The sequence below is a fragment of the Durio zibethinus genome, chromosome 8 (assembly GCF_047325235.1).
Source record: "Durio zibethinus cultivar Kanyao isolate XHJ-2024 chromosome 8, ASM4732523v1, whole genome shotgun sequence".
In the NCBI taxonomy this organism is placed as follows: Eukaryota; Viridiplantae; Streptophyta; class Magnoliopsida; order Malvales; family Malvaceae; genus Durio; species Durio zibethinus.
Window position 1 is genome coordinate 664,993 of NC_143169.1, and position 16,226 is coordinate 681,218.

Sequence of the window (16,226 nt, forward strand, 5' to 3'; positions counted from 1 at the left end):
AAATATTTTTGAATTTTTGTCAAAATATTGGAGTAATTCAAGAGAATTTTGCAATACAAAATATTCTAGTTTAAATTAATTTTGAAAAGATTTTTAAATACAACGACAGAGCCTTTTTAAAAAAGACAATAGTCTTTTCAAATACTCTTGAGATAAAAATTTTTTTTTTAAATTTCTGTCAAACTATTGGAGTAATTTTAAGAAAAAATTTCAATATATAAATTATTTTGTTATTGTTTTTAAAGTTGGATAACATGAAAACTAGTTGGTACTATCATTTGATGAGCATTATAGAGGTGCTATAACCTTTTTTACACGTAATCGTACTTTTGAATCCTACTTGATTTCATAAACTAATTAGGTGACTAATCATACTCAAACAAAAAGACTGGTGATGACTTCATTTGTTTTTAGTGAAAGTTTATAGACTTATACGTTATGATAATTTGACGACTTTACTAGAGACTACCAAAAGCTAGCCAACAATAGATTTTATGTTTAAGCCTAAAACTTATTCGTTTTAACTAAGTTTTTTTCTTAGTTATTTTTCTTGTGCTTGTTAATATTTTGTTATTCATATTGCATCTTCATAACATGAGCTCTATACATGAGTTTCGTCCCTTTAAAAAAGAGTAAATTACTTATTTTTTTATCAGATTTTAATACATCCACAGTGACTAACGAAATATTCTCACTCAAATTGAATCCTATTCATATACAACTTGTATTGGATGAGGATTGGAATGCCTTATGATTCTATCATGGATGATAATGAGGAACAATTTTGAAACCTTTAGTTTATGAAACCAAACCAAATTTCTAAAACCATAAAAAACCTAACCTACAAAAAGACTCATGCTTCCCTTTTTTGTAGAATTAACAAAGTTTGAGATTTATACCTTTTATTATATGTCATGCTCTAACCTATTTCTTTTGTTTAGTATGCTAACTAATCTTTTCTTTCTTCTGCATGACTCATATTAACAATTATAAAGTTACATAAATGATATTTGCCCTAAAGATAGTTTTTGATAAAGAGATTTCATGGAGTCCATAGAACATCTAGTTTTCTCTTTATCTACCCTTGCTCCATGTGAGTCACCTAATGAATTAAAGGTCCAATAAGAAAAGATCAAACAAAACGAGAAAGATTTTCTACTAATCGATCATGTTTCTACTTTGTCTAAAAAAGCACATTTTTGCCTTAAGCAAAATGATCTAAGAAACTTGGTTGATATATGAAAAAATATAAGCCTATCAAGATAGCAAGATTTTTGCTAGAAGCATGGACACAAAGCACATTTTATTTCAATAAGGGTTGAAAATCAGCAAATCAGAATAGCTGCTTAATTTTGGAATCCTTCATACAAATTCTTTATCTTTAATGAAGCGAGCATGACACCAACTATAAAAAAAAATTCAACTTTGCTAGATTTACATCTCAAATATCCAAATAAGATACAAGTCAAAAAGCATAAGTCAAGATTTCATCAAAAGTTGGCCAATCTTATGAGCATCGATAAGAAGATTGTGGACTTGCAAAAAAAGTGAAAATGACAACATATTTATTTACCTTGAAAGTTTTTTCATAATTTCATTGTAAAATACCCAATAACGAGTAGGGGCTAAATGTGTTTGCTTTAGCCATATATGGAATGATAATTTTTTCAAAGGTGTTAGGTATTAAGATAGCAATGGTTGACTTTTTTGAACATGTGAAACAAGGTTGTAACCCTTACAAGCAACATGTGGCATAAGGCTGTAATCTCTGACAAGCAATCTTGGCAAAAACAATCAAATTGTTGAGCTATTATTGCCAAAATGGATTAAACTTCGTATAGTGTGCTCTGCTATTGTACTTTTGGGTGAAAAGTCATTTTGAATGTAAGAAAAGTGTTTTCTTAAAGCTTTATTTCTATAATCGAGTTTCGATTAAAGAATTTTGTGAAATGGAATTGTCAAAACCAAAATCTAAGAAAAAATGGGTGACTTTTCTACAAAGGCTGACAAGCACTCAAATGAAATGTTTGGTTCGTAGGATGAATTGAGAACCTATGTTATATCATTGTGGAAAGGGAATTGTGGTTCCATAATTACATCTTTAAAGAGCAACAAGTTATGCACCACTTATGGTGTGAAGGTAATTTGGGCAGAACAATTCTTTCTTGTGACACAAGCTTTACAAATAAGATTTTTTTTACAGTGAGTCAAAAGCATTCAAAGAATGGATAATTTGATTTAAGCATGGACAAAACTCATAAGGTGTATCCTGAAACTTTTACCAATAAAATCACTAATAGATATCTAGTTTGGAGAGTGAAGCATGAAAAATTAAATTTTGGTTAGCTCTAAAGATTCTCACTAGTCAGTGGATTAAAAAAATGAATGAAATACCTTTTTAATTAGAGCTTACAAGGAAAGAATTTGAAGTTGAAAGGGGTAAAATGAAGCAAGAGATTTAGAGACTTCATGAAGAAAGAAAACAATGGAAATACAAAGTAGACTAACAAGAAGTCCAAATTCACAAGATTATTAGGGAGTGTGACAAAGTTATTAATGATTTGGCCGAATTACAACAGTAGCACAAGAAGTTAAGAATTAAAGTAGAGAAATAAAAAGTCAAAATTCACAAGATTACTAGAAAACATGATATTGTTACCAATGATCTAATTGAACAACATCAAGAATGTAATAGGGTATGTGTCAAAGTGAAGGATAAATAGATAAATATCACTAACTTGACTTGTAAAATGAAAGATTGAAAAGGAAATCTTTTAAAATAGAGGGAGAATGCATCCAAAGCTCATACTGAAAATGACATATTTAGAAAACATATTTAGGGCTTAAACAAAAGTTGAATTGGAAAATTATATTACGGCACTCACTAGGGAGCACAAGGAATTATCGTACAAAGTCTAGTTTAATAAGAGAAAAAATTTGGAAAATCAAAGATGCATAGAACACTTGGCAACACAAATCATCAAGTTAGTGATGAATGTAAGTGAAATGGCTGTAGAGATAGAAGTATTGAGGGGTATGTTAAACCTAACAAAAAAGCATGAACAACGCCTATTGAACTTCATTGAAGAGACAAAAGACCAATATGGACAAATTGTTGTTATGTTTAGACTTCTTTAGATTTAATGAAAGTTCTTTTGTTGGAAATTGTTAAAAGGGCAAATATTTTTACTTTCATTCATGCATTTCATTTCATTCACATTCAATACTTAATAACATTAGATGTTTAAAAAAATAGTATTTTTATTAATTTAAAAGTAATGGTACTCAAAGTTTAAATATATCTTAATGTTAAAAGATCTTAACTCAACCCACTCGACATCACTACAAAACCCGAGCATAAATAAGACCTATGAAGTAAGAACAAGCAAACCATTTTGAAAAGATAAAAAATGCTTAAGAAAAGCTGAAAAAGAAATCTCCATAAACTATTGGAACAACCTACTCTCATCAATAATGTGTTATGCTACACACCCCGTTGTTAAATGAGATAAGCATAATACTCGCGCATGTTTATTATTTTCCTCTTAATACTACTTTTATTAGTAGGCACTATATAAGAAATACTAAAACTGAAGCGATCTTCTCTATACGAAAATACCAATAGATATTGTATGGCCATAAATAAAGGATGCGAATTAGAAATACATTTTAAACCTTCAAACTTGTGCTCCACTACAATATCTTTTTGCTTATCAAACTCTCATATGCCTTTAACAATCAAACCACCAATTTCAGATGCTATATGAGCACTATAATTTCAGTCGTGCTCACTTTTACTTCTTATTAATTTCAAGCGCATTAGCACATAATCTGAATTTGTAAACCTATCTAGTACTATCCTAAAAGCTTTAATTATTTCATTCCTTTCATCAAGTATCTTAAGTAAACCATAAAAAATTTAACCATCAACATCAACTTTCTGATAAATTTGACTCCAAGCTAACATCCTATTCAACAACTAATTCTCTGATTCATATATATAAAGTGAAACAAATCTCGGCCATTGACTCATAATAGAGAATAATAAACCAATTTGATAGTGATTCTATCCACTAATTTTAAAAACATACAGTCATTGTGAATTATTTATTAGAATCATCAATTTTACTCCCTATTAAAGTAAACTAAAACATAAAATTATAAATTATCATTTTCTCTCTGAACCTTGTAGCCCTGGCACCCCATCATAATCCCCACCATAATCAAGTAGCTTATCTAAAAATAAAAAAATAAACTTAAAAGATAATAGCTTAATCATATCTTGTTTACAATAAATGGAAAATGTAAGGTGATATGATTTTTTAGAAATATTAACCTGTTCTTCATTCCACATATATGCCTCACAAAATGGCAAAAATAATTAAGAACTCCAAAGCTATAAAGTGCATGACATTTTTTTATTAAAGAAATACAACATGAAAATTTAACGACATTGGTTTGAATAATATTTTATTTTATGCTATAATGATAATACATTATTGAAAATCTAATTCACTCACTTAAATGTCTCTAGTTACTGTCTATAAATGGGTGGCTATTTATGTCGTTCATTAATTCATTGCTAGTATTCAAACAACTAGCAAAACCTTAATATAATGGAAAGAATTATTTAATAAAATGAATCAAGAAAAAACACATAAACAAAAGAAAAAAAAAGAATTAACTGATGGTTATGAAATATTAGCCATGAAATCCACCAAATCATTTAGACAAACTAGCAATGGCTTCAGCCTTTTAACCATCCATATAAAGCACACTCTTAAAATTAGTGAAACTATCTACATTCGTATTATGGCTGTTATAACCTGCAGAAAAATTGGAATTTCATGGCCAACTAATAGGTTGATTCAAAGTTTCATCAACTCTCAAATACTCAAATGAAAAAATGTTCAATTCACCATCATATTGGATAACAGAATGTAATGTTATATAACTTGCATTAAAACAACCCATGTTAGAATTAATCTTAGGTCCTTAAAATTAGACTTAGAAATGATAAAATCAAACATAGCATCACTTCTATTAATAGGATCACTAAGAGAGCCAACAGTAGGAGCAGAAAGATAAATAACTTGATCAAACATAACATTCTTTATTTGACAATTAAACAAATCCCTTCATCGTTGAATTATATTAGACCTAAGGACATTTAATCTCTTAAGTTTATTCATAGCTCATTAACTTCTGGTATCAATAAAAATAAGAACTTTATAATGACTAGATTAAAGAGTTCACATTTTTGATAACCTTGCAAGGCTATTTTGTTTTAAATATTGATAACTCATTATCTAGCTTAATGTTAACTCCTCACATAAATAGTTAATGGTCAAAACCTATCTTAAAAACCTACCTTAAAAACCTACAAAGCAAAAACATAACAAATCATGCAAAAATGATATTGGACAATCATTATAATATCTTAATAATTTGTTCCATGCAATGATAAAATTTAAACTTTAAAAACTTCAACAGATGATAGGTTGACATCTCATCTAACATAGTTCCATCAAAGCAATTAAAAGTAAGACATTGAAATTCTAGGTGACTATATAACTTTGTTTCCCATCAACCTATGAAAACATGTCTTAAGACTAAAAAAGTTCTTGAATTGTGACAAAGCCAAACAAGGAAAAAAATCAAAGAGCTCAAATTAAAGAATTGTAACAAAGCTATAGAACAAAAATGAATAATGTTATAACCTTATTAAATCACATAAAAAAAAAAAAAAACACTAACAAAATATAACTGATGGAATGAATATAAACAAGTTTAATAGTCAAATTTAGAACTCTAACAAAGAATATTAAACATGCACTCATAAACAAAAATATAAAATTAGGCAAATAATGCATCAAACCTCAATTTGAATACCTTTAGCAAGAATTCCTCAATGAAAAACAAATGGACAATTTGTTAGCAATTAGAACCACAACAAAAAATAAAATTAGGCAAATAATGCATCAAACCTTAATTTGACTACCATTAGCAAAGATTCATTAATGAAGAAAAAATGAACAATTTGTAGGCAATCAAAACTACAACCCCTAAAAAAACATATAAAACATAAAAATGAAAAAAAAAATCAACAATGATTACAAAATTAGTGACAATGGGAATTTCATGTACAAATCTTTTTCTATCAACTTATCAAGGCAAATTACAAAGCTTTAAAACAAAAAAATTGACTCATAAAGGTAAAAATAAACATGCATATAAAAGTTAACAATAAAAAGAAAAAAACAATCATAATCGAATCATATAAAACATAAAACAATAACAAAGCATAACTTATATGGTAATAAAACTAGCCATAACATCAAGTTAAGACCTGGAATACAAAATAATGAATATACATATAAAAGCAAAAACAAAATTTAAAAAATAATTCATTAAACATCACATGTAATTTTCTCACCACATAAAGAAAAAGAAAAGTCAACTGGAACACTCAAATTGAAAATTGAAATATATAACAAAGAATATGCATATAAAAGCATAAATAAAATTTAAAAAATAATTGATCAGACTTTACTTGTAATTTTTTTACTAAGTATTCCTTAGTTAAACATAGATGGATAACTTGTGTGAAACCAAAACTGTAAAATAATAATAATAATAATAATAATAACATAAAACAAAGGAATAACATAAATTTAAAAGGCTAAAGAAAAAAAAAATAAAAAATCAAACCCCGATCCAAAATCCCCCTATAAACTACAAATGAATAACTTGCTTGAAACCAAAATTGCAAAAAAAAAAAAAAAAGGAAAAAAATGACAAAACAAAATGATTGGCAACAAAAACAAACACAAAATGATACATAACTTGACCATTAAGGCAAAAAAAAAAGGAAAAGAATAAAGCCGCAATACCCTCTACAAAAAACCTTCCAAACATTATAGTAAAAAAAAAAAAAAATTAACAACTAAACATTATACAAACTCAACCACCAAATCATAGAAAATCCTCTTAATACCATTCCAAAAACAAATATTCACTACTTATGACCAAAAAGAAAAAAAAAACCAACACCTTTTACAAAAAATTTTCTAAAGATTGTACCAAAAAATAAATTGACAACCCACATCATAAAAACTCAACCACCAAACCACATAAAATCTTTCTAACATCATTTCAAAAACATTCACCATCCACTAATAAAAAGAAAAAAAATATAAATGCATAAAAAAATCAAAGATAAATAATACCAAAAATATTTATTAACACGTATCAAGAAAAAAAAAAAAAAGCTCCATGGACACATACAAAGAGCTTAATGCATTAAAAATAGAAATGATAAATAGAAAAAATCAAAGCTTACCACAAAAATTGAACAAGCCAAAAAACCTATAAAATAAATAAATAAACACTCAATTGATAAAAAAAAAAAGAAAAAAAATCTTAGTTTAATTCAAGAAATAAGAATGGAGAACTAACATGCTAAAAAAAGAAAAGATGCAAGAAAAAAAATGTCAAAGTATGCAAGAACAGCAAAAGGAATGAACACCATAGAATTAACATCTCAAGTAAAGCTTTTTCTTTCTAAATTACCCTTCTAATGGTTTTTTATGACATAAATAAAATGTACAACAAATCAAATCAAATAAAAGTATCTCTTTTCAATGATGCCCTTCAATTTTTTCTATGGCATAAATGAGGTGTATCAATAAATCAAAGCAACTAAAGGTTGGTATACAATAAATCAAAGCAAATAAAAGTTTCTCTTTTCAAATATACCCTCTAATTTTTTTATAACATAAATTATGTGTATAGCAAATTAAAGCAATAAAGGCTAGTATAATTTTTAGGATAATTTTAATTGTTTTTATTGATATTCATCTTATGAATATTATGCCTATTGAAATTAAATTTCAATCAACTCTATATTTATTGCATATATAGGTTGAATTTTGTAAAAAAAAAAGAATAAGGATGTATTCAATGAACTCTATTTTTTCACAAAATTATTTTCTCACATCTTATAATTATTTGAAAAAAAAATCTTCATTTATAAAAATGATTCTTGAAGTCTTTCAAATTTTCAAAAAAGAATAACAAACTATTTTTTCTTGAAAATAATTAAGAAAAAATGATTTCAAATTTCCCTAAAATCTTTTTTTTTTGAAAGATTTAATCAAATAATCAATATTTTTAATTATTTTATTTTTTTCATATAATTTAATTTCCTTAAATTATCCTTATCAGATACATATTTTTTATTTAAACGTATATAAATGTGATAAAGTTATACAAGTAAACAAAAAATAAAAAAACATGTACTCATAAAATAAAAGTTAAGAAAAAAATGGATGTGAATAATATTATTAACATGAATGATATACTACAAATATATATATTTTTTGTTTTCAAGAATAACTACAATATTTTTTTAGAAAAATATATATTTTATTAGAAAATATGTACGTGAGTAATATTGACATAAATAATACAAAAAATATAAATAAAAGCTAAAAGATATAAAGATTATACTTAAATAAATCTTAATGTTAAAACCCAAAACCATGAATTGATAACAAAAATTAGCTAATACCAAACTGGCTGATGTAGATTGGGTATTCTCTAGGTAAAGAGATAGCATCCTTTTTTCCTTTTTTTTTTCTTTTTTTTTTTTTTTTTTTTTGCTTTTTCTTCTTTTCTATTTCTCCCTTTACCTTTGAAAGCCTATCTTTTTAAAATCATATCCCTTTAGAAACATCAAACAAGCTCAAATTACGATAATCAACTGTCAATTGGGCTACCACTCATCACTATTGGCCGTCAGTTATTAATGTCAAAATTTTCAAACAAAATACTAAAAAATCCTCATTTTTTCCTTTTTTACTCTAACTAAATGGGTTAAAAAACTCAATGATTTAACCTATATCTATGAAAAAAAGACCAGTAGCTTCAAACTCGAATTTTTTTTATTTGTCATTTTTTTTTATTTGTCGCTCCAAATAGCCCAAAATTTTAGATCCTTTATTCAAATCCTCCATTTTCTACTGATATGGATTTTCCAACAAAGTCTCGTCATTGTCATCAGCTTCTATACATTGCCACATTTCCTATATTTGAAGTGACTTCCTCATTTTTCTTTCTTTCTTTTTCACGCCTAAATGCTTATCAAACTCAATCAAACTTGAAAATGTCTCACTCCGAGACCTCACTTCTTAATTTTGGGTTTTTTTTAAATGTTGTATTTATTGGCTTTTTTTTTTTTTTGTGATTTGAATATGTTATGTTGTGGTTGTTGGCTGATTAGATGAATATTGATAGGACAATGTTAGATAAGACAATGGTGGGAAAATCAAGCAAAAGTGGGGATAGATGAGAGATAGCAAAGATAACGTAATGGATAAAGAAAGAAGATAAGTGAGATATTAGCAAAAAAAACAAAAAAAAAGGGAAAAAATGAGTTTACATATGGCTAGTTCTATAAAAGTTAAAATTATACAAAATTTATAGTAAATAGATTAAAATTTTTTTCTAAACATAAGGAAAATGAATATAATAAATAATTATAATTATTTAAACAAAAGAAAAATTATCAAATATATTGACAATGAAATTTTTTAACTCCATAAGTGGAGTTAAGATGATGACACATGTCTTTTAGTGTAATTTAAAAAAATAAAATAAAAAACTAATTTAAAAAACAAGTGAGACATGTGTTACCATCCTAACCTTGCTTGGTAGGATTAAAGAACTCAAAAATAAACATAATAACTATAACTATTTAAAAGAAAAAGAAATTATCAAATACATTAACAGTAAATTTTTTTAACTTCACAAGTGGAGTTACGATGGTGACATGTCTTTTAGTGTATATTTAAAAAATAAGAGAACTAAATTAAAAAAAAAATGAGATATGTGTCATCCTAACCTCGTTTAATGGAATTAAAAAACTTCGCTATCAAAGTATCAAATAATTTCTGTAAAAAAAAATCTTTTCTATTTTTTTATAAAATTGTGTGCAAAAATTAATTTTTTTAATATTATTTGCCATTCAAAAATTAATTTATTTAATCAAAATGTAAAAAAAATTTATAAAAATTGTGAAGAATTATTTATGCAACGAAATAAAAGATTTAGATGAATGATTTTTAATAATAATAATAATAATAAGATTTTAAAGCGCTTCAAAAACTGCAAGAACTCATACAAAATAATTATAAAGTATTTTATATATTAAAAATAAAAATAAAAATAAATAGTATTTAAACTATTTAAATATATTAGTTTCCCTTCCTATTGACTGAGCCTAAATCTAATATATATATATATATATATATATATATATATGTTATATTACAACATATATAACACGTTTACCACATGGATGTTTATGAGGACACTTCTCTCAAATAACATAAGATAGTTTTTTTTTTTTAAATAAGATAATTTTTTTTATTACAAATTAGATAATTTTAAATTTATTCATATATAAAAATTATTCAAATTATAATTGAAAATCAAATCAATTTAGAGATATAATTTTTAAAATTAAAATTTTGAAATATAAATTCTATTTTTTTAATAAATAATTTTAGCTGTTTATTAAATAAATAACCTTACTTAAAAAATTATTTAATTATCAAAATCATTTAAACATGTTTAAAAATTATAAACATTAAGTTTATCTAAATCTTTCAATAATATTTTTTATCTTGATTTAAAAAATTATCTTTTTAAAAATTTATGTAAGATATTGTAAATTCAAAAATTTTTCATATTAAATCTTTAAATAATAAGATCATTAAAACGATTACATCCATTTGAACTCTAATTATCAAATTTATATTTTGAATATAAGTAAAAAATTTGATATTATCTTTATCACTTATTATATCCATTTTAAATTTTTAAAAATTAATTTAAAAATTATTTATTTAATCTTAATTGTCACTAAAAAATTCTACAAATTTGATACTACAAATGTAATGTACATATCAATTTTTTTTAATAACTATTTTTCGATGTATATTCTATTATTATTGCAATTTTTTTTTGTTTATAACTTTTTTCAAGATATATTTTATTGTTATTACAATTTCATTCTTATGAAAAATATTTTTTTTTTTCAATTTTTTTATTTTTTTCACATATTTTCACATATTTTTCATATTTTATATAATAATTTAATTAAGATTACTAAAGTAAAAATATGTCAATACTTCTTTTATTATTTAATTTATTATTTAACAACATATATTTTTATTTTTTTAAAAAAATATAATTTATTTTATTTGTTATAATCTTATAGATGTATAAATATTACTGTAAACAAAAATATCAAAAGAAAAGACAATTTTTTTACTGTTTTCATATATCATAAATTTTAAAAATTTTAATATAATTTTGAATAAAAGCTAATATATATATATATATACATATTTATATTAAATAAATAAAATTATAAGAATCATAAGTATCTTTACGCGTCTTTTCATACAATAGATTTGGACACAAACATTGAGTGAAAGTGAGAAAAAAATTAAAAGAGATTTGAGCATTAAAATTATAAGAATTAACAAGTTATTTTTATCGACAAGTGATTGATTCAATTGATTAAACTCGTCTTCTTCGACAAAAAAATCTTAGATTCTAATCCTACCAGTGATCACTTATTAAAATCATCTCAGATGCACGACCTACAATCACTTATTTTAAATTATCAAATACGACACATCTTACCATGATCTGAAAAATTGAATAACCTATCTACTTCAAATTTTACAAGTCAAAAACAAGTTATTTTTTAAACCATATACGACTCAACTTCACATATCACAAATGTAATTTATTGTCTGAATATATATATATATATATATATATATATATATAACTCATGCTTTATAAGAGAAAAATATTATGTGATTAGTGTAGTTTTATTATTTTTTAAATGCAAGTAAAAAAAGATAAAATATGTATTTTATAATTTTAAAAAAAGCAAAGAAGTTATTTCTATTTGTCATGAGTAATAATTTATTTGATTTTATATATAATCCCCCCCTAAAAAAAAAAAGACACCGAGGAAGGATACAATTATATATATTATATTTATTTATTTATTTATTTATGTGATGCAATAATAGGAGGAAATAAGATGCAATAAACGAAATTTGATTTTTATTTCCTAAATGAGTAATGATACAAAACTCAACTCCAAATTGATATTAGTTAGATCTAACAAAGATTTATAAGAAACATGCAAAACCAATGCTAATCACTCAATGCTTCTTGGATTTTGGGGGATTTTACTTAAAATTACACATCAAGGGAACAAAATATGGACCAGCCATTCTATTCATTACAAACAATATGTATCAAGAAGTGTGACTGCCAAAAACTATTGCTGCTTCCTGCTTCAATATTTGAATGTGATTTTGTAGTAATTTTAAACATTCAACCTGAAGGACAACATCAAAACATGAATCGATTTTTATTGTTAGTAACACAAGTACAGGACATACCTTTTCTTAAAAATAAATATTTTGATGTACATCAAAATACTTGGTAACTCAGACATTTATAATTATAAAAACTCGATAAAATATGGGGGATGTTGCAGAATTTTCTCAAAAACCTAGCATGTACATGGTAAAAATGTTTCAAACTTCCTATCTTTCTTCATTGGCTAGCGCATAGATATGTCATGAATCTATAGCAAGATTATCATCCTCGGCAAGTATTGCATAGTTAAAGTACGGGCATTATGATCATAACTGCAAATTGTCTTTTCAAATTTTTATGCCACTAATTTAAAAGTAATGAAGACCTATAGCCAGAAATTCTTCTTCTACAATGCAAGTTCACTAACTTGAAATATGGTTGAATGAACAATAAATGAAATATGTCTAAAGATTGAACATCTGATTCAAGGAATTAGGTGACAAATGACAGGCAAAAGACATTAACATGAACCCCAAGGGAAAGAAGTCTAAGAGTCAGATCCTTTTGAATACTAGGGTAAGGCTACAAAAGCTGACACAACATTGATTATGATTCCTCATTTGTCGTCATTACTCGTACCAAAATGAGGTTAATGACATTTGAGGCAGACCCATGTTGATGATAATAGATGCCACTTATTAAGTAAGTGGCAATAAGTAGCATCACTTGAAATATTGCACACCTAATATCTCTACAACCAACCAATGGTGAAGGGTTCAAGATTAATGACAATAGGGAGAATAAGATTGTGCTTGTCAAATGTACTCTTATAATATTTTGATTTTTTAACTTATCAATCTAGAGGGAGAGAGAAATAGAATAGATTCATAGATTCCTTACCTCAATTTAATTCTAAAAAGCAATTGCATAGTCTGAGAATTGGTTCTGACAAATCCCCAAGTGTTCCCTTCAAATAAGGTCTCTATTACTGTACAAAACAACAAATCTCAACCAGCTTCTGCCCCAATCCTTTGCGCTAAGAACTCATCTAGTTGCCCCCAGTTAGGGGTATCAGAATTGTTCAAATTATCAGAAGGCAATGATCGAATGCAACCAAGAATGTGTATAGTATCACGATGAAGCCTGCCATGAAAATAATAAAATAATTCATTATAAAGCCTGGTACCTAGTTATTATAGAAAAACAGACACAATCATATTTGAAGTTCATATAAAAATCCACAAACAGTACAGTACCTATCTTTTGCCTGAGAAGTGCTGACTTCTAAGCGTGAAAATGCTTCTGAAATTTGCGAATGGAAGATTACAACAACTTGCCTACAAAGCATAGTATGAGTAATTCAAGGGAACAATTCTATTTCATTAATATTTCACCATTTTTTTTCATTATTCATCAAGAAAGAAGATAAAAATTTGCAGTTGCTTGATACAAACACTATGTTCTTTTTAAATATTCAGAATGCTCTCATGTAGCAGAGCATGGTCTTATAACAGCTCACCCTGAGGGGGTAGACGATTTGTGTGTAACAAAAATTAATGTCATTAAATGGAAGAGAAAGGGGAAAAAGATGTACCATCTAAAGAACAGGACAAGTTATATGCTGCTAGAAGTTTTCAACAATTAATATTTTAGGCATATAAAATCAAAATTTCTGTAAATGAGATTTATTGATAGACTAATACATATAATGGAAAATTTGTAGAGAGTGCAAAAGTTGCTTGTTATTAATGAGGACAAATGGATCCCTTCTCATAAATATTTGCTGATAGAGACTAACATCTAATTCAAGCCTTTCCCCGCCAAACATCAATGGGACAGTCATTTTATTAAAAGATTCACTTGCATTGCAAGAAGGATCCTCCAAATATAACATAAGATTAAAATATTTTACAACAGGACTTTAAAAGGCTTTAGGCAAGATTACATGTACACCTCATATCATGAAAGGAAATCTAAATCTAATTTTCAAAGTCCGACTAGGAATATAAAACGAACCTAGGGTTGCTATTCAAAACTCCCCAAAACTTTCTAAAGTTTAAATAGAATTTACCTCTGGATTTCTTGAACATTTTTGACATTTCTCCAAACATTTTGCAAATGGCTATATGATGAATAGAGGTTATACTTCTAAGACAAGTTTATCATGGCATAATAACTTTTTCTCTTAACAGGTCACACAATGGCATAATGATGAACCAAGCTGTACAGTGACTAACTTAGGAGTTGAATTTGCCTCACCTGAAAATAGTTTGAACATCTTCTTCATGCAAAGTTCGAGATAAAACACGTTGGAGGTAGCCAACTTCCTAAAAACAAATTGAACAGCCAATCAAAATCAATTCATCCATGGCAACTTTGGTCAAACATACAAACAAGTGAAATAGTTACACTTGAACAAAAAACCTAATACAAAAATTAGAACCTAGAAATGTCCTGTGCTTGCAAAAGCCACGGTCCCTCAGCTAAGATACCATAAGGAAAGTTAAATTTTTACAAGGTTGTTTAAAATTAGTTTCAACTTTTTGAAGTTCATAGACTAAGAAGGTTAAACACAAAGTAATGCAGTTTTGAAAATTAGTTTCAACTTTTTTTACGGTGATAAACTAACAGCTGAGTAACAAGTATCAGATGGATAGTAAAAGAGGAAATGGTTAAAAACCGATAAGAAAGATTGTGTTTTGAAATAAGAGAGCAAGTAACAATAAGTGGTCCTATATTCTGCCTTTCACATTAATTTTCAAATATTATCAATATTGGTGATGGAAATGCTATTAACCACTGCCATCTCATCAACCAAAAACAAATTATCAAACAGAAGCAGACACCAGAACACAAGGTTCAGAATATAGCAACAAAGAACTTGCTAGGTATACAAGTGGATAAGAATAGTGTTAAACCTAAGCTTGAGTTTTGGAGAGTGTGGAAATCTAATCTTCATTATTACTCGATTACTTGACTTTATCTATTTTAGTTAAGTCTTTTTAGAATAAGAAGTGATTTGGGTAATTACACCAAATCTATTAGATATTTTCCTATTATGTGTAGAGAGTAAATTACTCCTTTGATTAGCTGTTTTAATGCATGAAAATCTTGGATTTTAAAGCTGAGAATATTCAGTCTTTAGTCTATATATTTTCATGCAATTCTAGCATTATAACAAGAAAAATATAGAACAAAATAGTTTTATTCTAGAGATTTCTTCATGGTATAAGAGCACGATCTGAACCTTTGAAAATTTTCACTCAGAGTCCAACATGGCCAGCAAAAAGGAGAGCTTGGTGTCAAAGGTTACCTCTAACCCCGAAGCTAGCGTTTCTCAATCACTAAAGAACATAACTACTCTTATTCAAATAGGTTCTTTAGCACAAAAAAGTGATTTTCTAAGTGCCTTGAGCATAAAACTAGAGAAATCAAATTCTTGGATTGTGGATTCACGAGCTTCAGACCATATGACTTGGGATGCATTAGTATTTAGTAAATACAACCCATGTCATGAAAACTTCATAGTTCAAATTGCTGATGGGTCACTTTCAAAAGTAACTAGTACAGGTTCTATTATTATTTCCGAAGAGATAACACTTGATTCAGTTCTGTTTGTCCCAAATCTAAGTTGCAATCTACTGTCTATAAGCAAACTTACAAGAGACCTTCAGTGTGTTACTAAATTTCTTCCAAATAGGTGTGAATTTCAGGATTTAGATTCAAGGAAGATGATTGGCAATGCTAAGATGTGTATAGGACTTTATATCCTAAGAGCTAATGATTTTGAAAGATAATATCAATAAACCTCT

At 26.6% G+C, this 16,226-nt stretch overlaps 1 protein-coding gene across 6 annotated transcripts in view; it reads right to left on the reverse strand.

The window, feature by feature from the left end:
* Nucleotides 1–12,128: 12,128 nt before the first annotated feature.
* LOC111278862 (vacuolar protein sorting-associated protein 54, chloroplastic-like) overlaps nt 12,129–16,226 on the reverse strand; it is a 42,338-nt gene continuing 38,240 nt past the window's right edge. For 5 of the 6 annotated variants that reach the window (XM_022865555.2, XM_089764462.1, XM_089764464.1 and 2 more), the window contains 4 exons: nt 14,674–14,741; nt 13,671–13,751; nt 13,315–13,557; nt 12,129–12,431 (listed from right to left, as the gene is read on the reverse strand). In XM_022865555.2, coding sequence (XP_022721290.2) covers nt 13,422–13,557; nt 13,671–13,751; nt 14,674–14,741 — 285 coding nt within the window. In that variant the 3' untranslated portion in view covers nt 12,129–12,431; nt 13,315–13,421. The remainder of the gene's footprint in view (nt 12,432–13,314; nt 13,558–13,670; nt 13,752–14,673; nt 14,742–16,226) is intronic. The other variant, XM_089764465.1, reaches the window with a different exon arrangement.